The sequence below is a fragment of the Salvelinus alpinus genome, chromosome 23 (assembly GCF_045679555.1).
Source record: "Salvelinus alpinus chromosome 23, SLU_Salpinus.1, whole genome shotgun sequence".
Classification (NCBI taxonomy): Eukaryota; Metazoa; Chordata; class Actinopteri; order Salmoniformes; family Salmonidae; genus Salvelinus; species Salvelinus alpinus.
In genome coordinates, this window is record NC_092108.1 from 47,868,957 (window position 1) to 47,893,802 (window position 24,846).

At 43.2% G+C, this 24,846-nt stretch overlaps 1 protein-coding gene across 1 annotated transcript in view; it reads left to right on the forward strand.

Moving 5' to 3' along the window:
• myo10 (myosin X) overlaps positions 1 to 24,846 on the forward strand; it is a 271,259-nt gene that overhangs the window by 159,570 nt on the left and 86,843 nt on the right. Inside the window, exons 5-8 of the mRNA XM_071362598.1 lie at positions 19,215 to 19,349; positions 22,493 to 22,617; positions 23,126 to 23,139; positions 23,437 to 23,521. Coding sequence (XP_071218699.1) covers positions 19,215 to 19,349; positions 22,493 to 22,617; positions 23,126 to 23,139; positions 23,437 to 23,521 — 359 coding nt within the window. The remainder of the gene's footprint in view (positions 1 to 19,214; positions 19,350 to 22,492; positions 22,618 to 23,125; positions 23,140 to 23,436; positions 23,522 to 24,846) is intronic.

The window sequence follows — 24,846 nt, forward strand, 5'->3', positions numbered from 1 at the left end:
CGCCACCTGGTCATCAGAAGGGGGAAAGGAGAAGATTAGTTGTGTGTCGTCTGCATAGCAATGATAGGAGAGACCATGTGAGGTTATGACAGAGCCAAGTGACTTGGTGTATAGCGAGAATAGGAGAGGGCCTAGAACAGAGCCCTGGGGGACACCAGTGGTGAGAGCACGTGGTGAGGAGACAGATTCTCGCCACGCCACCTGGTAGGAGCGACCTGTCAGGTAGGACGCAATCCAAGCGTGGGCCGCGCCGGAGATGCCCAACTCGGAGAGGGTGGAGAGGAGGATCTGATGGTTCACAGTATCGAAGGCAGCCGATAGGTCTAGAAGGATGAGAGCAGAGGAGAGAGAGTTAGCTTTAGCAGTGCGGAGCGCCTCCGTGATACAGAGAAGAGCAGTCTCAGTTGAATGACTAGTCTTGAAACCTGACTGATTTGGATCAAGAAGGTCATTCTGAGAGAGATAGCGGGAGAGCTGGCCAAGGACGGCACGTTCAAGAGTTTTGGAGAGAAAAGAAAGAAGGGATACTGGTCTGTAGTTGTTGACATCGGAGGGATCGAGTGTAGGTTTTTTCAGAAGGGGTGCAACTCTCGCTCTCTTGAAGACGGAAGGGACGTAGCCAGCGGTCAGGGATGAGTTGATGAGCGAGGTGAGGTAAGGGAGAAGGTCTCCGGAAATGGTCTGGAGAAGAGAGGAGGGGATAGGGTCAAGCGGGCAGGTTGTTGGGCGGCCGGCCGTCACAAGACGCGAGATTTCATCTGGAGAGAGAGGGGAGAAAGAGGTCAGAGCACAGGGTGGGGCAGTGTGAGCAGAACCAGCGGTGTCGTTTGACTTAGCAAACGAGGATCGGATGTCGTCGACCTTCTTTTCAAAATGGTTGACGAAGTCATCTGCAGAGAGGGAGGAGGGGGGGGGGGGGGGGGAGGATTCAGGAGGGAGGAGAAGGTGGCAAAGAGCTTCCTGGGGTTAGAGGCAGATGCTTGGAATTTAGAGTGGTAGAAAGTGGCTTTAGCAGCAGAGACAGAAGAGGAAAATGTAGAGAGGAGGGAGTGAAAGGATGCCAGCTCCGCAGGGAGGCGAGTTTTCCTCCATTTCCGCTCGGCTGCCCGGAGCCCTGTTCTGTGAGCTCGCAATGAGTCGTCGAGCCACGGAGCGGGAGGGGAGGACCGAGCCGGCCTGGAGGATAGGGGACATAGAGAGTCAAAGGATGCAGAAAGGGAGGAGAGGAGGGTTGAGGAGGCAGAATCAGGAGATAGGTTGGAGAAGGTTTGAGCAGAGGGAAGAGATGATAGGATGGAAGAGGAGAGGGTAGCGGGGGAGAGAGAGCGAAGGTTGGGACGGCGCGATACCATCCGAGTAGGGGCAGTGTGGGAAGTGTTGGATGAGAGCGAGAGGGAAAAGGATACAAGGTAGTGGTCGGAGACTTGGAGGGGAGTTGCAATGAGGTTAGTGGAAGAACAGCATCTAGTAAAGATGAGGTCGAGCGTATTGCCTGCCTTGTGAGTAGGGGGGGAAGGTGAGAGGGTGAGGTCAAAAGAGGAGAGGAGTGGAAAGAAGGAGGCAGAGAGGAATGAGTCAAAGGTAGACGTGGGGAGGTTAAAGTCGCCCAGAACTGTGAGAGGTGAGCCGTCCTCAGGAAAGGAGCTAATCAAGGCATCGAGCTCATTGATGAACTCTCCGAGGGAACCTGGAGGGCGATAAATGATAAGGATGTTAAGCTTGAAAGGGCTGGTAACTGTGACAGCATGGAATTCAAAGGAGGCGATAGACAGATGGGTAAGGGGAGAAAGAGAGAATGACCACTTGGGAGAGATGAGGATCCCGGTGCCACCACCCCGCTGACCAGAAGCTCTCGGGGTGTGCGAGAACACGTGGGCGGACGAAGAGAGAGCAGTAGGAGTAGCAGTGTTATCTGTGGTGATCCATGTTTCCGTCAGTGCCAGGAAGTCGAGGGACTGGAGGGAGGCATAGGCTGAGATGAACTCTGCCTTGTTGGCCGCAGATCGGCAGTTCCAGAGGCTACCGGAGACCTGGAACTCCACGTGGGTCGTGCGCGCTGGGACCACCAGATTAGGGTGGCCGATGCCACGCGGTGTGGAGCGTTTGTATGGTCTGTGCAGAGAGGAGAGAACAGGGATAGACAGACACATAGTTGACAGGCTACAGAAGAGACTACGCTAATGCAAAGGAGATTGGAGTGGCAAGTGGACTACGCGTCTCGAATGTTCAGAAAGTTAAGCTTACGTAGCAAGAATCTTATTGACTAAAATGATTAAGATGATACAGTACTGCTGAAGTAGGCTAGCTGGCAGTGGCTGCGTTGTTGACTTTGTAGGCTAGCTGGCAGTTGTTGACTTTGTAGGCTAGCTGGCAGTGGCTGCGTTGTTGACACTACACTAATCAAGTCGTTCCGTTGAGTGTAATAGTATCTACAGTGCTGCTATTCGGGGGCTAGCTGGCTAGCTAGCAGTGTTGATTACGTTACGTTGCGTTAAAAGAACGACAATAGCTGGCTAGCTAACCTAGAAAATCGCTCTAGACTACACAATTATCTTTGATACAAAGACGGCTATGTAGCTAGCTATGTAGCTAGCTACGATCAAACAAATCAAACCGTTGTACTGTAATGAAATGAAATGAAAATGTGATACTACCTGTGGAGCGAAGCGGAATGCGACCGGGTTGTTGAGTGCAGAAGTTCTATTCGGTAGACGTTGGCTAGCTGTTGGCTAGCTAGCAGTGTCTCCTACGTTAAGGACGACAGATAGCTGGCTAGCTAGCCTCGGTAAATTAAGATAATCACTCTAAAACTACACACTCTAAACTACACAATTATCTTGGATACGAAGACAGCAAAGACAACTATGTAGCTAGCTAACACTACACTAATCAAGTCGTTCAGTTGGGTGTAATAGTTGCTACAGTGCTGCTATTCGGTAGACGGTGGACGTTTGCTAGCTGGCTAGCTGCTGGGCAGATGGCAGATAGCAGTGTAGACTGCGTTAGGACGACGAAATACGATAATTACGCAATTATCTTTGATACAAAGACGGCTATGTAGCTAGCTAAGAAGAAATTGCTAAGATTAGACAAATTAAACCGTTGTACTATAATGAAATGTAATGAAATGTAATGAAAAGTTATACTACCTGCGGACCAAAGTGCGAAGTGCGACCGCTCGCTCCAACCCGGAGCGACTCCAATGTACACGGAGAGCTAACATTAATGACATGCATGTCAATCTCTCATGGCTCAAAGTGGAAGAGAGATTGACTTCATTACTATTTGTTTTGTAAGAGGTGTTGACAAGCTGAATGTACCAAGCTGTCTGTTTAAAATACTTGCACACAGCTTGGACACCCATGCATACGCCACCAGAGGTCTCTTCACAATCCCCAAGTCCAGAACAGACTATGGAAGGCGCACAGTACTGCATAGAGCCATGACTAAATTGAACTCTATTCCACATCAGGTAAATGATGCAAGCAGTAGAATCAGATTTTTTTTTAAACAGGTAAATATACACCTTATAGAAAAACGGGGACTGTGAAGTGACACACACAAAAGGTACAGACACATGCATACGCAAACATTGTGATATTGTTGTATGATGGTCTTAACCATTTTTTTATTGTAGATATGTAGTGGTGTAATAATGTTATATGATGTATTGTTTTGTCTTTGGTTTTATATGTAATGTAAGTGCTTTATTATGCTTGGACCCCAGGAAGAGTAGCTGCTGCCTTGGGGATCCCTAATAAATAGAAATACAAATACTCCGATCAGCTAAAAGCAAGTAGAAGCGGCTCCAGTGGGCACACAATCTCCAACACTGGACAATTGAGGAGTGGAAAAACATTGCCTGGTCTGACAAATCCAGGTTCCTGTTGTGTCATGCTGATTGGCAGAGTCAGGATTTGGCATAAGCAGCAAGTTCATGGACCCATCCTGCCTGGTGTTAATGGTACAGCCTGGTGGTGGTGGTGTTCCGGCGTTCAATCTGCAGTGTGATGTCCACATAGATCAGCATCCCTGTGGAACATTTCCAACTTGTAGAATCCATGCCCCAATTAATTCAGGCTGTTCTGGAGGCAAAGGGGGGTTCGAAACGGTTCTAGATGGGTGTACCTAATAAACTTGCCGGTGAGTGGATATGCCTCTCCCATTGCCCCCAAGCTGAGCTGAGATTGTTTCACTGGGTTGGTGAGTGTGTGGGAGGCTGGATAGGGCAGTAGAAGGACAGTAAATTGTTTAGGCTGGCACTTTTAGGCGGGGCAGGAAGCTTTCTGCTCAGATTTAGGGATTGTAAGTAATCAGATCCAGGCTAGCCCGGTGAAGGGAAGCCAAGAATGGGAGCTGGAGGAGGAGGGTAGGTGGAGAAGAAGGAGGAGGTAGGAAAAGAAGGAGGAGGAGAAAGAGGAGACCTGCCATTATACACTTAATAAAAAACACCTGGTCATTAATGATGATAAATGTCACATTGCATTTTCGTTTATGTTGATGCCTCCATACTACAAACTATCATGGGTTTTAAAAGCAAACTCCCTGTGATCTTTTTTGTACAATGTTGTTCACCCACTGGTGTTTTATCTGCTTTCTGTTTTGTTCTGTTGTCGAGTCCAGTCATGGTGAGAAGCGAATGTTACAAAGGAATTTGGCTTTTGGGGGGGTTATTGTATAAAATATCTGACCTTTTGACCCCAGAGCTGTTATGGGGTCAAACTCAAGGCCCCCCTAACCATTTTAATTAAATTCACAGAGGTCACGAAGGGTACTTGTGCACAAAACATACCTGTGAGCGTTTGACTTTGATTCTTGTTTGAGTTTTGTGTGTAGGGACTTGGAATGCAATTTAAGCTTCTTTCAACCGTGAATTTACACAGTGAATTTAGTATAAAAGCAAGAACAAAAAGGTGTTGAGGTTGAAAGAAGGAATAAGATCACACTGAAGTGTATGGCTATTTTGCTTTTTACCTTTATTTTGTGGTGTTGTGTTCCCTAACTTCAAATCAAATTTTATTTTATTTGATTGTTTGTTGGTTGATTTGATTTGATTGTTGGTGTTGTGTTCCCTAACTTCTCTTTTGGGAAAAGGGTGCAACCTTTAAACTAGTGCAATCACTGGTGCATTCTGGCTTTGAGGTCTTTCCTGTATTTGTTGTGCGATTATAGGACAAGAGTCAGGCTCCTTTGCGTTACTTTCTCATGACTTGTGTGACAGCGGGTCAACAGCAATAGCATACTGTGTACTCAATTCTTTGCACTCAAAGGCGAACAAAGTATTTGTTGGTGCTCTTTCCGGCATTTTGAATAAATTAAACACAGACTTACTGTTACAGTGTGTGCTGCTTTTTGTCGCGTACAGAGGCATGGTAACGTAGTAGGAAATGTACAATACATTATCTCGGCGTTAGACTCTTGTAACTTGTGTTATAGCCCTCTTTCCAAAAACCTCTTATGATTTAGCCCATTCCTAAAGCGTTACCATTTGTGTTGCATCTTCTCAGTTTCATCAGAACTTTCTAATCGACTTTATCACAGTACTAAAGTATTACATTGAAAGACTCATTGTAGCATTGCAGTAGCAATGAAGCTTTCGTGCCAATAAAGCAGTATACATACACCAGCTTTCCCTACAGGGGACCAGAGCATTAGATCTTTTACAACTCTTTCCCTCCTTCCTCTCTCCTTTTCTTGATGTGAAAACTCACTGTGTCAGAGTCCTTTAGTCTTTTTCGGACTCTGTGGTACTCTGTGGTGTTCTTCAGGGGCACAAAAGTGTTGGGGCAGTGCCAGTGGTGTTGATATGCTCTGACAGTGTGCCCACTGACTCTGTTATAAAGAATCCACAGTGCCCGCTGGGCTGTGTAATAGACTAGGATTGTAGAGCCATGGGGAGGGCCAGGGCTTTACACAAAGGCAGAGTGCCTTTCAGCTCTGTGTTTGCACCGTTTGGGCCACCTGGCACACTGCCAAGGCCATTTTAAATGAGTTACATGCACTAGTCCCTTTAAAAGGAGGTCCCGTCCCTTTAAATATGCTCTGAGATACTTAAATGAGTTACAGTTGCCATTTTCTTCTGACATTATTAGTTCTTTTTTTTATTGAATTCCATCCTCTTATGTACCCCAGCTATTAAAAGTTGTTACCAATCCTTCTGAAAATAGATTTCCCGTTCCTTTAAATGTACCCCATTAATTTTAAAGGATCAGTAAGTTATTTCAGAAGCTAGCAGATTCATTATTTACCAACAACAGCTACAAATCCCAATAAAACGACATGACGTTTTGGAGTTCACTTTCCTTGCTTTGTCTTACAACACTATCATGAATCAAGCAGATATGTTTTATGGGTCAGAGTGCAGTATTTTTTGTTTGTTTCCAAGCATAAACATTTCCTAGCAAGTTTCTCACACTGGTTTTTGCCCATAGGTCTAGGGGGTTGCCTTGCAACACGTGCCTTGGAGGGAGGCAACGTCTGTATAGCGCAACAAATTCCCGTGATACAACTCTAGGTTTGGACTGAACAGCCAGTATGACAGCTAAAACAATGAAAATAAGATTTCAGCTAATAGGGAGAAGTATCTCAGCAAATAACTACATTATGGCATTCACTAATCATAAACGATTTACACGTAATAGAAATGTGGGTACATTTGTGGACACAATTCTAACTTAAGTCAACGTTTAAAAATGCAATAGCCAACTTTCCCTCACTGTAAAAAATGCAACTTAACTAATTGCTTAATCAGCGTTATTAGGTGAGTTGAGCGGACTTCAAAAGGATAAGAATTTGAGCTAATGTGTTAAAGTTTGTTTACTCACTCCGCTCGGAGTGAGCTGAATTTGATTGTTGAGTAAAATTACAAATTCATGTTTGCTCAAAACCACTCAAAACCATGCCGATCATTATCATATCTCCCAGCATGCTTTACTGCAGATTGATTTTCTGAATTATTTGTTTCAATTCATATGTTTTTGCATGTACATTGATTGGTTGATTAATCTTATTCTACACATACATAAATAACATGCATTTTTCTAAACTAATCTAATCTGTTAGTAGTTGGACTTTTTGTATTCGTTACTGAGGTGGCTGTTCCAGTTTATATTATTCAGGTAGTCTCAATAATAAATCTTCCCTACCCCAGCAGACATTCTCAATGCAGTTTACGAGTGATTTAAGCTTCCAATTGTTGGATGTTCTCACTCTGGCTGTATCCCAATAGGAATTACACATCATTTTGCAAGCCAGCATAATGTGACTTGCAGGTTTGATGTGGCCTGTAAACCAGGAGTTTCAGGAACACTGCATTGGGGTGTAACTAGGCCCTCAACGAAAGGCCTTATGGTATACATACCAGTCAAAAGTTTGGACACACCTAGTCATTCAAGGGATTTTCTTTATTTTTACTATTTTATAAATTGTAAAATAATAGTGAAGACATCAAAACTATGTAATAACACATATGGAATCATGTAGTAACCAAAGAAAAGTGTTAAACTAAAATAAAAAATATATTTAATATTTTTGATTCTTCAAAGTAGCCACCCTTTGCCTTGATGTTAGTTCCCACATATGCTGAGCACTTGTTTTGTGCTTTTCTTTCACTCTGCGGTCCAACTCATCCCAAACCGTCTCACCACTCTCCTTCTTGGCCAAATAGCCCTTACACAGCCTGGAGGTGTGTTGGGGCATTGTCCTGTTGAAAAACATATGATAGTCCTACTAAGCGCAAACTAGATGGGATGGTGTATCGCTGCAGAATGCTGTAGTAGCCATGCTGGTTAAGTGTGCCTTGAATTCTAAATAAATCACAGACAGTGTCACCAGCAAAGCACCATCACACCTCCTCCTCCATGCTTCACGGTGGGAACCACATATGCGGAGATCATCCGTTCACCTACTCTGCGTCTCACGAAGACCAGGCGGTTGGAACCATAAATCGCACATTTGGACTCATCAGACCAAAGGACAGATTTCCACCGGTCTAATGTCCATTGCTTGTGTTTCTTGGCCCAAGCAAGTCTCTTCTTCTTATTATTGTCCTTTAGTAGTGGTTTCTTTGCAGCAATTCGCCATGAAGGCCTGATTCATGCACTCTTCTCTGAATAGTTGATGTTGAGATGTGTCTGTTACTTGAACTCTGCGAAGCATTTATTTGGGCAGCAATTCCTGAGGCTGGTAACTCTAACGTATCCTCTGCAGCAGAGGTAACTCTGGGTCTTCCTTTCCTGTGGCGGTCCTCATGAGAGCCAGTTTCATCATAGCGCTTGATGGTTTTTGCGAATACACTTGAAGAAACTTTCTAAGTTCTTGACATTTTCTGGATTGACTGACCTTCATGTATTAAAGTAGTGATGGACTGTCGTTTCTCTTTGCTTAAATGAGCTGTTCTTGCCATAAAATGGACTTAGCCCTATTTGGTAAAATACTATCTTCTGTATACCACCGCTAAATGTCACAACACAACTGATTGGCTCAAAAGCCTTAACATGGAAATAAATTCCACAAATGAAATGTTAACAAGGCACACCTGTTAATTGAAATGCATTCCAGGTGACTACCTTATGAAGCTGGTTGAGAGAATGCCAAGAGTGTGCAAAGCTGTCATCAAGTCAAAGGGTGGCTACTTTGAGGAATCTCAAATATAAAATATATTTTGATTTGTTAAACACTTTTTTGGTTACTACATGATTCCATATGTGTTATTTCATAGTGTTGATGTCTTCACTATTATTCTACCATGTAGAAAATAGTAAAAAAATAAAGAAAAACCCATGAATGTGTAGGTGTGTCCAAACTTTTGACTGGTACTGTAATCTCAGACATAAATTACTGCCGTTTAAGACCATCCATAGAACATACTATATGCCAGTGTAACTGAATTACATGCACTCAGAAATGTCCTTCCTCTGCTGGAGGTGTACAACACAAAAGGGAACACATTTTCATAATGTTATGATCTTGAGAAGGCTGGCTGAATTCTGTCAAAGAGTATGTTCTTTTATCTCAGCATGTCTACAGATTCTTCCTTCTCCCTGTTTTTGTTTGCTTGGAAATGTTGATACTGGAGACTGTCATCAGGAGAAACTGTGTAGCCTAGCATTTATTGAGGCTAAGAAATGCATTGCCATGATTTGGAAGGTTGGTTATCCTCCCATAATGTCACAGTGGATGGCAGAAATGTCAAGTTGAGTATCACTAGATTTGATTTATTACAAGATTAAGGGTATACTGTGCAATTTCCATAAGGTCTGGATGCCTTATATGGAATACTGTACAATAAAAGGAGTCTGTATTGGAAACATGCCCATGTCAGGGGAGATACCTATTTAAGCATTCCCTAGCTGCTGGGCTGCTCAGTCCTGGCCCTGGGGCTCTGCCGTACTGTTGTTTGTCACTCTGGCCTTGGCCTTACACACCTGAAACCAATAATGAATGATTCACTGAGATCCTAAAGCTGAGTGGGGTGTGTTGGGTCGGGGCACTGCAGGGCGGTGGACCCCTAGGGGCAAGACGGGGCGATCCAGCTATATTGTGTGGAAATACAGCCTTCTTCTAAAATGGATTAAATAGTTATTTTTTTTACCTCATCAATCTCCACACAATACCAATAACAAAATGAATTTTTTTGTTGTTGACATTTTGCAAATTCAATGAAAAAAACAACAACTTAAATATCACATTTACATAAGTATTCAGACCCTTTAGTCAGTACTTTGTTGAAGCACCTTTGGTAATGATTACAGCCTCGAGACTTCTTGGGTATGACGCTACAAGCTTGGCACACCTGTATTTGGGGAGTTTCTCCCATTCTTCTCTGCAGATCCTCTCAAGCTCTGTCAGGTCAAAATCTAATTAAATCAAATCAAATGTTATTGGTCACATACACATAGCTAGCAGATGTTATTGCGAGTGTAGCGAAATGCTTGTGCATTTTGGATGGGGGAGCGTCACTGCACAACTATTTTCAGGTCTCTCCAGAGATGTTCGATCGGGTTCAAGCACGGGATCTGGCTGGTCCACTCAAGGACATTCAGAGACTTGTCCCAAAGCCACTCCCGCGTTGTGTTGGATGTGTGCTTAGGGTAGTTGTCCTGTTGGAAGATGAAACTTCACCCTAGTCTGAGGTCCTGAGCGCTCTGGAGCAGGTTTTCATCAAGTATCTCTCTGTACTTTGCTCCGTTAATCTTTCCCCTCGATCCTGACTAGTCTCCCAGTCCCTGGCGCTGAAAAAAGTCTTTAGGTGCCTTTTGGCAAACTCCAAGCGGGCTGTCATGTGCCTTTTACTGAGGAGTGGCTTCCATCTGGCCGCTCTACCATAAATGCCTGTTTGGTGGAGTGCTGCAGAGATGGTTGTCCTTCTGGAAGGTTCTCCCATCTCCACAGAGGAACTCTGGAGCTCTGTCAGAGTGACCATCGGGTTCTTGGTCACCTCCCTGACCAATGCCCTTCTGCCCGGATTGCTCAGTTTGGCCAGCGGCCAGCTGTAGGAAGAGTCTTGGTGGTTCCAAACTTCTTCCATTTAAGAATGATGGAGACCACTGTTTTTTGGGGGACCTTCAATGGTGTAGACAGTTTTTGGTACCCTTCCCCAGATCTGTGCCTCGACACAATTCTGTCTCGTAGCTCTGCGGACAGTTCCTTAGAACTCATGGCTTGGTTTTTGCTCTGACATGCACTGTCAACTGTGGGACCTTATATAGACAGGTGTGTGCCTTTCCAAATCATGTCCAATCAATTGAATTTACCACAGGTGGACTCCAATCAAGTTGTAGAAACATCTCAAGGATGATCAATGGAAACCGGATGCACTTGAGCTCAATTGTGAGTCTCATAGCAAAGGGTCTGAACTTATGTAAATAAGTTATTTCTGTTTTTATTTTGTATTACATTTGCAAACATTTCTAAAAATCTGTTTTCACTTAGTCATTAAGGGGTATTGTGTGTAGATTGATGAGGATTTTGTTTTATTTAATCCATTTTAGAATAAAATTGTAACGTAACAAAATGTGGAAAAGTCAAGGGCTCTGAATTGTTTCCGAATGTACTGTATGTGTATTAAAATAGTACAAAGTTAAGTATTTGGCCCCACATTCATAGCACGTATTGACTACATCGATGGTATAAGATTCGGTTTATACATATGAGATGAGTAATGTAAGATATTATTAAAGTGGCATTATTTAAAGTGACTAGTGATCCATTTATTAAAGTGGCTAATGATTTGAGTCTGTATGTATGGCTATTTAACAGTCTGATGCCCTTGATATAGAAGCTGTTTTTCAGTCTCTCGCTCCCAGGTTTGATGCACCTTTACTGACCTCGCCTTCTGGATGGTAGTGGGGTGAACAGGCAGTGGCTCAGGTGGTTGTTGTCCTTGATTATCTTTTTGGCCTTCCTGTGATATCGGGTGCTGTAGGTGTCCTGGAGGGCAGGTAATTTGCCCCCGGTGATGAGTTGTGCAGACCGCACCACCCTCTGGAGAGCCTGGCGGTTGAGGGCGCTGCTGTTGCCATACCAGGCGGTGATACAGCCCGACAGGATGCATTCAATTGTGCATCTGTAAAAGTTTGTCAGGGTTTTAGGTCACAAACCAATAAGAATATAATATGTTTCTAAACACTTCTACATTAATGTGGATTATACCGTGATTACGGATAATCCCTGAATGAATCGTGAATAATGATGAGTGAGAAAGTTACAGATGCACAAATATCATACCCCGAAGACATGCTAACCTCTCACCATGACAACTACACACAGTTCAATATCACAAAATATTATTACATTTTAAATCACCCAGAGCTTTAAACCCTAGGCGTATTGTGTTATCTATTTTCAGTTGAATTCTGGGTTGAATTGAAACAATAGCTGTTGATGACTTTGAAAAATCCTATACTGTGTAGGCCTAAATACTGTAGTATGATTGTTGATATATGTTTGATAAAGTATGGTCACATTTCATTTGCTCTGTTAAACCCTTTGGAATTACTACAATAGCAACAGTGAATCCATTAAGTGTTTCAATGGACATCTCTCAACACTTATTCTCACGATAGCACATTGGTAATAGTCAGTAACAAATATTATAACCAAGCGGGGTTGGCCCTGAATGGGAGACCGAAGGGTAGCTGTAGATGGAGATATTATCCAGTAGGAGGGTCTTCCCAGCCTACAGATTTTTTTTTTGATAGTGTACTTAACATTGAAGATCTGACGTTGATTTAAAGGTACATTTCAACATACTTTATACAAGGTTTGTCTATGTTGATAATTTATTTTGTTACCATGATGACATAGTCCTGTGGTAGAAATTTCCACATAAATTCCATGTCCCAATTCGTTGACAAATTACATTGAAACAATTTTACAGTTTGTGCCCAGTGGGATCCTCTCTCCAATTCAACAGTTAACAATGTATTTAAAAGAAAAGAATGACAATGTGGTCTCAAATGTTATGGTTATAGACATTCATAAAAAAGTGAGTTTGTGAAATAAGTCATAAAGCCCTCAGCTCATATGTTCAACCTTCCTCTGTCGCGTGTCTCAACCGTAAACAGCGCTATCAAAACAGTGTCAACTATACAGTCACCTTTACTAAATCGTACTCCACACTGTTCTCAGACTTCTGTTCTCTGTCACTAAAAACACCTAGTTGCTGCGCCTCCCCGCACGCTAAAGAAGGTTTGACCTCTTGACCTCTCAGCACTCTTGACACGCAGGTTATGAATGTGAGGGATCACAAAAATTGTGTGACGGGCGATATTAAATTCGACCTACTCCCCGGCTCAGAGTAAATATTTCTGTTAGAGAACATTCCAGATGTCCCACTGGACTGGCCTCTTCTTCTCATGCCTTCCGGTGGAGACAGAACATGGAAAATAGAGCTAATAGAAAAACTCTCAAAGCTGTGGCTTTGGTGATAAAAATTTAGACTTCACAGAAATCTTTGTCAGGTGACCTCACTAGAAGCACTCCGGAGTGAAGTTTCCCAGGTACAAATCTAGAATCAGCTTTCCCACCCCCAATCCTAACCTTAAACATTAGTGGAGAAAATGCTAAACTGATCCTAGATCGGCATCTTGGGGCTACTCCACCCTACACCAGAAGCACTGGATATTAGCCTTTTCTGTGTGGGTCTCAGTTTCTATGTGGCTGTCTATGTGGCTCTCTGTAGCCTACAGTTGCACAAATGCCCCAGTAGTCTAACACTTTGCAGTGGTAGTCACAAGTAATTGCACATGGGCGTGCATAGTAGCGATGTCTCTGTAGGGACAAGAAGTTTCCCGATTTGACACTTGAAGAGTTAGTGGACTCTTGTGTCTTAATGTTTGGTGTGTGTGATGTGCATCGTATTTTTGTCTGTTGACCTTGGCCTTGCCAACAGGGACCACAGGGAGGAGGCTGGAGCAGACAGGCTAGTAGCTGGCAGCTATTATTTTTGCTCTGTCACCACAGACAGCACTTCCTGTGTGGGCCCCTGGCCCATTGTTTAGGCAAACATGTAGCCCTGTCTGAGGCGAACAAGTTATCTTGAAGTAATGCTACTGGAAGCTTCGGCTGAAGGTTGCCATGACTTTCACTTCTAATTTGAGACACCACACACCACTATGAATGTCTGTGAATTAGCTTTGGGTATCGTTAAGGTTTGTATGTGTCTTTGAAACTTTGTTAACTAGTTTTACATTTGACACATTCATTCTGGAAGTTTTAGAGTCTGGCTGAGGGTTGTCAGATTTCTTAACCCTGGAGATTTTGGAATGACATTGCTATTATGTGCCTTTCTAATTATTTGTGTCTTGTCACTGAGTGTTCGGTTTGAGAATAGTTTCCCAGCTTTTTTGTGCTTCACTATTTGTAATGAATTCCATTTGACCCCCTATATGGAGACAATGAATGCTTTCTTGGGCCAGGTTTTTTCCCGATCATGTATTAAATTGCAATGATGTATTTCCTGATTTGACCTCGTTGAAGTGGAATTGGCCTAAATGATCATGGCATTGATACAGGTTGTTGATATTGGAATAGAGGTAACGAGCAGGGTTGAACACAACCATGCTATTATCCCACATACAGTCTCTGTGGTTCATATGAACCCCGAAATGAGCTGTTTGTCTCCAGCTCAACACTTTTCGTTCCTGGGAATTCGATTGAATTACAATTTCCCCTGTCTGTTACCACAGAAGGGGTCTTGTTTTTCAGAGAGTGGTGAAAACAGAAAAATAACCAATCTTTCCCATCTAAAAGGTGGCGTCCCGCCCCTTCAAATAGCAGTTGATGGGAGGCTAGCTGTCTGATCTGACCAAAGGCGCAATGTTGCTCCTAGATCATCCGAACAGTGACATTGGGGTACAGGCTACAATTTGTTGTGTGTCCCCCTCGCTTCTGTGGCATCATCACGTGGACTGTTCACGAAGCCTTAGTGCCCGTTTTGAGGGAGGAAATATCCTCCCTTCTCCAGAAGCAAGCAATCCAAGTGGTTCCTATGTCGGAGATACAGGGTTATTTCCTGGATCCGAAAAGGGATGGAAATTTGCAAACCCATTATAGACGTCCATGCCCTCAACAAACACCTCAGAGTCTACAAATTCAGAATACTCACAAGGCGCTGGCTATTGGAGTCGATTGGCTGGTGGTGGCAGAGTCGAGGGAGCAAACAGTATTACACATCCATGCTACTGTCCTGTATTCAGTCTCTAGGCTTCATAAGAAACCAAAAAAAGAGCTGTTTGACTATATCTCAGCGCATTCCCCTTCTGGGTCTCGAGCTAGATTCACTCGTGTATCGTGAACTTCTATCCCCACAGAGGGTGTCCGGGCCCTGCTCAGACAAGTGTTTGGCTGGGTCACAGTGCGTTTTCGACAGTGCCCACGCCTACTGGGGATGATGGCCTCTGTGATGGAAGTCGCTCCCCTGGGGCTATTGTTGATGCAGCCTTTCCAACACTGAGGCTAGCCACTCACCTGGACGCATCTCACCTGGTCGCTTCAGGTGTGACCTACTGGCCCAGTGGTGGGAATTGATGTCGCCAGTCATCCCCCTAAAAGGGTGTGCACCGGCTCAGACCAGTCTCTACATGGGCTGTTACAGTGATCGTATTACCTGTTTCATGACAGCAGTCAAATTCCACTTGACTCTGTAATCTCATTTTATGCACTCTGGACATGCGTTTGTAGTACCCAACTCGGTACCCGGCCCTCTATTGTTCCTCTAACCACTCTGACATCAATGCAAATGCAATCAAAAATAACATCAAACCCTTATCATCAAGACAGTGTCATGCTTTTAAAACTCACCTCACTGTGATTGATCCATTTTAAGAAAGAAGTTCAACAACAGGTTGAAACTGAGTGGGAAAACATGGTCGTTGTGGATGTTGTTTCAAATCCTAACACATCCTAGCTACAGAATATCTCACCACCATGTGTTTCCTCTCTCTTCTTCATTCCTTTCTCGATAGTGCAGGGAGAGGGGCTATCAACGGTTTAATTAAGTATGTTTTGTTGTGAAAACATATTACTATCGATGTTCCCGGACAGATTTCACTTGGTTTCCCAAATTAAACATGGACAAGCTCCCAATTTTCCCCTGAGACTGTATAGCCTGCATGAAGCCCAGCCCCCTTATGGGAGCAGGGGTGTCCGGCAATGGCTGACATAGTAAGAAACGTGGGGGGCACTGTCATCACAGTAATGTTTTTGTGGAGGGGTGCACTGGTTGCTCAGACCCGCCCCTCGCTCTAGGATGGAACTGCTTCCTCATCGGAGGTGCACGTAAACTCCACTTCCTCCTATCCCTCCAACTCCAGGATTTGGAAATAGGAATGGGGCTGCCGTAATGCCGGAGGAACACTAGTAAACTTCATCCGCCCGAAGTTATGCATGCTAGCCAATGTTAGCCATGAGGCTTTTAGTCTAAGCTAGGCTAGCTAGCTAGCACGGTCCGTTTAGAATAACCAAGTGACTTAACGCTACGTATACTAAGCAAGAGAGCTACCCAAGCAATTTCACCGTGGGGAGGCATGAATAGCTGGCAGTAGCTAACCTGGCTAGTATGCTATGCAGCGATTGTTTAGCTAGCCTGGTCTCTAAAGTCTACGTAGGACCGGCTCACCGAGGTGGGACTGGATCCTTGTTGTACCGAGAGTAACGACTGAAAGGGAACCATGCAAGCAGTCTTTTGAATGTTTAACTTCTTATTGTAAATCAACTCTAGAGCAACTCTATTGCTCTCTACACAGTATTTTTTGCTCAGGGTGTGCAGGCTTTTGTTTTAGCCGAGCAATAATACGCATGATTCAATGAATCAAAATCCAGATGAGCAAGGAATTAAAATAAAATGTGTATTTTTATTTCTGGCCTGGAACAAAAGCTTGCGCACCCTGTAGTTCATCTGCACAAGGGTTGGTGAGTAATGGTTCAGTACAGTATACACTGAGTGTACAAAACATATAATATTGAGTTGTATCCCCTTTTTGTCCTCAGACCAGTCTCAATTCATCGAGGCATGAACTTTACAAGGTGTCAAAAGCAATCCATAGGGATGCTGACCTATGTTGACTCCAGTGCTTCCCACAGTTATGTCAAGTTGGCTGGATGTCCTTTGGGTGGTGGACCATTCTTGATACACACAGGAAACGGTTGAGCGTGAAAAACCAAGCAGCGGTGCATTTTTTTTACATAAACCGGTGTGCCTGGAACCTACTACGATACCCCATTCAAATGCACTTACATTTTTTGTCTTGCCCATTCACCCTATGAATGACAAACCTACACAATCCATGTTTCAATTGTCTCGAGGCTTAAAACATCTTCTTTAACTTGTCTCTTCCCCTGATTGAAGTGGATTTAACAAGTGCCGTCAAAAAGGGATTATAGCTTTCACCCGGATTCACCTGGTCAGTCATGGAAAGAGCAGGAGTCGCACCAATTTGTAAGTCGCTCTGGATAAGAGCGTCTGCTAAATGACTTAAATGTAAATGTAAATGTTAATGTTTTGTACATTCAGTGTAGTCTACTTACTAATGTTTTGTAGTGTGCAATGAAACCCCTAGTGGTAAAATGGTGAATATCCTGTATGTTGAGAATGTTTCAGATGTGGAAAAAGCTTCAGGAAGTGAATGCAAAACCTATTTGTCAGTCAGTTAGTAATTTACATTTGACCCATATTGTTAACATGTGTTTATTCACACAAATGCAAACACATACATACATACACACATACATACATACATACATACATACATACATACATACATACATACATACATACATACATACATACATACATACATACATACATACATACATACATACATACATACATACATGAAAGCAAGCAAGGCATTGTTTTAAATGCCATATGAAGAGTACAAAGCATTCTTGAAACACATCTGGCTTATCATGCATTATCACCATCATTGTTACGGCTAGACTCAATCAAGGACATTCTATCAAACAAGAAACCCTTGATATAGCTGAAGGCTGGAGACTAAAATGTAAGGGATATGGTGTCAAGGACATGTGTGAGTGTGCATGCGTGCATTAGTGGAGGCTCCTCAGAGGAGGAAGCGGAGGACCATCCTCCTCAGTGAATTTCATAAAAAATGTGTGAAACATTAAAGTTATCCTTTTTAGATACAACTATAATAAATATATTCAAATGTCACCAAATAATTGATTAAAACACACTGTTTTACAATTAAGGTCTACAGTAGCCTCTGCAGCACTCTGTAGGGTAGCACCATGGTGTTGCCGGAGGACAGCTAGCTTCTGTCCTCCTCTGGGTACATTGACTTTAATACAAAACCTAATTATCACAACTTCCGGAAGACGTCCCCAACCTATCAGAGCTCTTGCAGCATGAACTGACATGTTGTCCACTCAATCAAAATATCAGAGAATTAATCTAGTACTGAAGCATACGCCACAGCTAGCTAGCACTGCATAAAATGTGATGAGTAGTTGACTCAAAGAGAAAGACAATAGTTGAACAATTTGAACAAATATTTATTTTCCAAAATTAAGGAGAAGCAAGAGAGATAGAGAAAGCTAGATATATTTGGTTGTATTTTTGTTCACTTTCACTTAGCTAGCAAATGCAGCTAGCTAGTTTAGACTAATCAAACACCCTGCTCAAACAAAGGGATGCTATGTAAGCTAGCTGGCTATGGATATCCAACACTGGAACTCTTTCAAGTCAAGGTCAACTTTTGGTTTTATAAAGGTATTGCCACAGGGGCCCGCCGGTGTAACTGCTAAACTGCTTTCTGACTGTACACTGTACTGTGTAATTGTTGCAGGTTTACTAATGCATTAGTGCTAGTAGTCTAGTTTACTATGACATGACAATGATGTAGGCTGTGTGTAGTGGTTAGCAGTCATGATATGAAGGTATGGCTTGGAAAGTGTTTTTTCCCTGGTCACAGAAGTCCACAAGCGAACGGAAAAGGTGAGAGGAGGAGTTGCGAGAAGGAATTGTATATACAACGAGCAAAGTCATCATGCTGTTGTGTGGCTGCTATGAACTGTTTGCATGTGATCAGGGCTGTATTCATTTAGCCGATTCTGTTGAAAAACGTTTCTTAAACGGAAGCAAACGGAACGAACGGGGATAAACATACCTGCATTTGTTAAATAGAAACTCTCATTTACAACTCTCGGACTAATGATTACACCCTAGATCAGCTAGATGCAGGCAAGGGTGTGCAAGGCGGTATTGAATTTGTCACTGTCACTTTGATTACTCCAAATTCTCTCGATCTGTGCACCTACGTTGTAAAATAGCCTAGGTTGAAGCAACCCCATGATGGGTACAGGGGAAATGTAGTATCATGTAGTAGCCTAAACCTATCGATGTAACATTGATCTGGGTGAATAGAATATGAATGACAGTCATCCAATATGCCGTAATAGAAATAAGGCCATGCTCATAAAATAAAAATCATCCTCCCTCATTTTAAACGGCATCGACCGCTACTGACGTGCATGTGTGTGTGTGTGTGTGCGCAAGCATGCATGTGTGTGTGTGTGTGTGTACATGTATTCATGACACAACACCATACGGAAGTGTATCAACCAACATCACTCCTTTCCCATTTCGACATGCCTTTTACATTATGTACTAGTCCCATTCTACAGCGTTGACTGAAGAAAGATGAAATACATCCAGATACATCCAAACTCTTTCTTTCTCCTTTCCTCCCCAGCGGAGAGAGCGGAGCGGGTAAGACAGAGAGTACCAAGCTGATCCTGAGGTTCCTGTCGGCTATGAGTGAGCACTCCCTGGAGCTCTCCTCAACAGGCAGGACGTCTCACGTGGAGGAGGACCTCCTGGAGAGCAGGTATGTGTTTACATAGCTAAGGACTGGTGAAGAGCAGAATCAGCAACCTCTGAGTAACCTCTAAACACTTGCTTTTGAGAAGGAAAAGGCCTTATCATTTCTATTCAGTGAGTCAATCATCGTTGTCTTAACGCAAACCCCCGAAAAGTCACAATGGGCCAGTCTGGTCCCAAGTAAGGTAGATCTTTTTTGGGCCAGGGTAGGCTTTTTGGGGGACAGGTCTCAGAGGTGGAAACACAAAAGTTTGTGTCTTTAGGCCAAACACTGGGGTAAAGTTGTATGGTGTAAGCAAGCCATAAGTAAAAAGGTGTTAGTACTCATTTTAGGTGTTGGTACTTATTTACATTTTACAGTATTTGTATTTTATTAGGGATCCCCATTACTTCCTGCCAAGGCAGCAGCTACTCTTCCTGGTGTCCAAACACATTAAGACACTTATATTACATATAAAACGGTACTTCGTATAACACTGTCACACCACCACATATCCACAACACAAAATGTATGTTACCACTAAACAACAATATTACAACGTACGTGTGTGTAGAGTGGGTGTGCTAGCGCCCTTGTGCGTCTGTACCTGTGTGTCTCTGCACAGTCCCCGCTGTTCCATGAGGTGTATTTTTATCTGTTTTTTTAAATCTGATTCCACTGCTTGCATCAGTTACCTGATGTGGAATAGAGTTCCATGTAGTACTGTGTGCCTCCCATAGTCGGTTCTGAACTTGGAGATTGTGAAGAAACCTCTAGTGGCATGTCTTGTGGGGTATGCATGGGTGTCTGAGCTGTGTGCTAGTAGTTTAAACAGGCAGCTCAGTGCAGTCAGCTTGTCAACCAACACCTCTTACAAAAACAAGTAGTGATGAATTTAAATCTCTCCTCCACTTTGAGCCATGAGAGCTTGACATGCATATCATTGATGTTAGCTCTGTGTACATTTAAGGGCCAGGCGCGCTGACCTGTTCTGAGCCAAATGCCCCGCTTTTGGAACCTGACCAGTCATGTGTGTGTGTGACAAAACTAGGGCCTGTAGGACCTGCCTGGTTGATAGTGTTAAGAAGGCAGAGCTTTATTATGGACAGACTTCTCCCCATCTTAGCTACTGTTGCGTCAACATGTTTTTATCATGACAGTGTACAATCCAGGGTTACTCCAAGCAGTTTAGTCACCTCAACTTGCTCAATTCCTACATTATTCATTACCAGAAATAGCTGAGGTTTAGGGTTTACTGAATCATTTGTCCCAAATACATTTCTTTTCGTTTTTGACATATTTAGGGCTAACTTATTCCATGCCACACATTCTGAAACTAACTGCAGCTCTTTGTTAAGTGTTGCAGTGATTTCACTCAATGTAGTAGCTGACGTGTATAGTGTTGAGTCACCAGCATACATAGACCCTAACACCCTCTGTGTTCTGTTAGACAGGTAACTCTTCATCCACAATATAGCAGGGGGTGTAAAGCTATAACACATACGTTTTTCCAGCAGCAGACTATGATCGATAATGTCAAAAGCCACAGTGAAGTCGAACAAAACAGCCCCCACTGCCTTTTATCATCAATTTCTCTCAGCCAATCATCAGTCATTTATCTAAGTTGTGTGCATGTTGAATGTCCTTCCCTATCAGCGTGCTAAAAGTCTGTTGTCAATTTGTTTACTGTAAAATAGCATTGTATCTGGTCAAACACCATTTTTTGGAAATGTTTACTCGGGTTGGTAACAGGCTGATTGGTTGGCTATTTGATCCAGTAAAGGGGGCTTTACTATTCTTGGGTTGCATAATTACTTTTACAGAGTGGCAAGTAGCCTAGTGGTTAAGAGGTTGGGCCAGTAACTGAAAGATTGCTTGTTTGAATCTTCGAGCTGACTAGGTGAAAAATCTGTTAATGTGCCCTTGAGCAAAGCACTTAACCCTATCCAGTCGCTCTGGAGAAGAGTGTCTGCTAAATGACTAAAATGCAAATGTAAAATGCTTCCCTCCAGGCCTGAGGGCACACACTTTCTAGTAGGCTTAAATTGAAGATATGGTAAGTAGGAGTGGCAATATCGTCCGCTATTTTCCTCAGTAATTTTCCACCCAAGTTGTCAGAACCCGGTGGCTTGTCATTGTTGATTAGACAACAATGATTTGTTCACTTCTTCCACACTCACTTTACAGAATTCAAAATTACAATACTTGTCTTTCGTAATTTGATCAGTTATACTTGGATGTGTAGTGTCAGCGTTATTTGCTGGCATGTCATGGCTAAGTTTGCTAATCTTGCTAATAAAAAATCATTAAAGTAATTGGCAATATCAGTGGGTTTTGTGATGAATGAGCCATCTGATTCAATGAATTATGGAGCTGAGTTTGCCCTTTTGCCCATAATTTCATTTAAGGTGCTCCAAAGCTTTTTAATATCATTCCTTATGTAATTTATCTTTGTTTCATAGTGTAGTTTCTTCTTCTTCTTATTCAATTTAGTCGCATGATTTCTCAATAGCAGTATGTTTGCCAATCGGTTGTGCAGACAGACTTATTTGCCATTCCTTTTGCCTCATCCCTCTCAACCATGCCATTTTTCAATTCCTCATCAATTCACCGGGATTTACCAGTTTTTACAGTAACTTTATTAATGGGTGCATGCTTATTAGTAACTGGGATAAGCAATTTCATAAATGTATCAAGTGCAGCGTCTGTTTGCTCCTCATTACACACCACAGACCAACAAATATTCTTTAAAACAACAACATAGGAATCACTACAAAATGTATTGTATGACCTCTTATACACTATATTAGGCCCAGCCTTTGGAACGTTGGTTTTCCTAGATATGGCTATTATATTGTGATCACTACATTCGATGGATGTGGATACTGCTTTAAAGCAAATGTCTGCAGTACAATATTCTATTGGCTCTATATGAATTATTGGACAGCACCTGACTACTTTATGTACAGATTGTAAAACATTTTCAGTAGTTTAGTTTTTTGGAAAGAAAGAAGTTTTCAAACCTTATCTAGTTGCAGGTGCATGGAGGATGTTAAAAACAATATTTGAAAAAGAAACTCCAGCTCGCTGCCAATATTCTTACTTCAACAATTTAGTGGACTTTCTCTATCTCTCTCTGTCACTCTCTTTCTCTCTCTCTACTCCTTTAGCCCAATCATGGAAGCCTTCGGCAACGCCAAGACCGTCTACAACAACAACTCTAGCCGCTTTGGGAAGTTTGTTCAACTGCACTTCTGTCAGAAGGGCAACATCCAAGGCGGTAAAATCGTGGACTGTATCCTTTACTACGCTATTAACACCCATAGTGTGGACAGAATGATGTTTTCTACATGTCCTGTTCAAGTTCCTATAGGAAATGCTCCAAACTGCTGCCAAGCACTCTTCAGTGAAGGGTTTGGGTGATGATTTATTAGCGTGCTTTATTAGTGTGCAGTGTGCTGTTCTAGTTTCAAACGTATGACAATCTCTGTTCTGGTGAGTTAGAGAATGGCACAATCAATGACTAGGTGTAGAGATAGAAAACTCTGCTTTCTCTCCGTCTCTCTGGAACTATTTTCCCTCCTATTTTTTCACCCACTTTGAGGTGTCACTCTCCCTCTCTCTTTTCTCTCTCCCCTCTCTTTCTCTCTCATCTGTCTGTATATTTCTCTCTCCTTTATCTTCCCCTCTTCTTTCTCTTTCTAAAAATCTATGCCAGATAATTGTCATATATGAATCTCAATGTGGAGCATCCGACTTTCTCAAGGTAATATATGCCTTAACTGCCACCTTTCTGTGCAAAGACCTCCTAGAGAAGGTAAATATTATCTCTCTCTCTCTCTCTCTCTCTTTCTCTTTCTCTCTCTCTCTCTCTCTCTCTCTCTCTCTCTCTCTCTCTCTCTCTCTCTCTCTCTCTCTCTCTCTCTCTCTCTCTCTCTCTCTCTCTCTCTCTCTCTCTCCCCATTATCCCATTATCCCCTCTCTCTCTGCCTCTGGCAGTCGATCGGTCTCTCTCTCTCCCTTTGTCTCTGTCTCTCTCTTTCTCCAATGTCATTGTGTTGCTATGTGTCCTGTCGGAGGTGTGCGGTGATGGTTGTGTCCTCTGCCCTATCAGAATCGAGTTGTTAGGCAGAATCCAGGGGAAAGGAACTATCACATCTTCTATGCACTTCTGGCTGGAACCAATGCAGAACAGAGGGGTGAGTGACAATATGATACATGGGTCAAACCAAAACATAACAGAAGGGTGTAGCTATCTCGTAGTTTATTTTCTACATGGGGCAAAAAGGCCCCCAAAGTAAGATCCAAGCCCACTTTAGCATCAAAACTGAACATTGAAACCAATAATAGCCGAACTTTATAAGATCTGGTGGCCTGCCTCGCCTAAATCGAATAAAATGTTATTTGTCACATGCTTTGTAAACAACAGGTGTAGACTAACAGTTAAATACTTACTTATGGGTATTTTCCCAACAATCCCAACAATTCAATTCCATTAAAAAAATTGACACGAGGAATAAATACACAGTGAATAACAATACCAAGTAAAAATAACATGGTTATATAAGGGGCGAGTGTGAAATTGTGTGTGTGTGTGTGTGTGTGTGTGTGTGTGTGTGTGTGTGTGTGTGTGTGTGTGTGTGTGTGTGTGTGTGTGTGTGTGTGTGTGTGTGTGTGTGTGTGTGTGTGTGTGTGTGTGTGTGTGTGTGTGTGTGTGTGTGTGTGTGTGTGCGTAGTCAGTGCAAGATAGCAAGAGAGTTAGTGCAAAAAAGGGTCAATGCAGGTTAGTCCGGGTAGCCATTTGATTAGCTTAGCAGTCTTGTGGCTTGGAAGTAGAAGCTGTGCACGGTCCTGTCGGTTCCAGACTTGGTGCACTGGTACCGCTTGCCGTGCGGTAGCAGAGAGAACAGTCTATGGTTTGGGGGGCTGGAGTCCTGGATGGCAAGGAGCTCTGTACTCACCACCCTCTGTCGCGCCTTGCGGTCGGGTACTTTGCAGTTGTCGTACCAAACGATGATGCAGCCAATATGCGCTCAATGGTGCAGCTGTAGAACCGTTTGAGGATCTGAGGGCCCATGCAAAATCTTTTCAGTGTCCTGAGGGGGAAGAGGCGCTTCACAACTGCGTGGGTGTGTGTGGACCATGTTAATTCCTTAGTGATGTGGACACTGAGGAACTTGAAGCTATCGATCCTGCTCCACTACAGCCCCATCGATGTGGATGGGGGCGTGCTCGCCCCTCCGTTTCCTGTAGTCCACGATCAGCTCCTTAGTCTTGCTGATGTTGAGGGAAAGGTTGTTGTTCTGGCACCACACTACCAGGTCTCTGACCTCCTCCCTATAGGATGCCTTATCGTTGTCAATGATCAGTCCTACCACCATCGTGTTGACAGCAAACTTGACGATGGTGTTGGAGCCGTGCGCAGCCATGCAGTCCTGGGTGAACAGGGAGTCCAGGAGGGGACTAAGCACACACCTCTGATGGGGCCCCCATGTTGATGGTCAGCTTGACGAATATGTTGTTG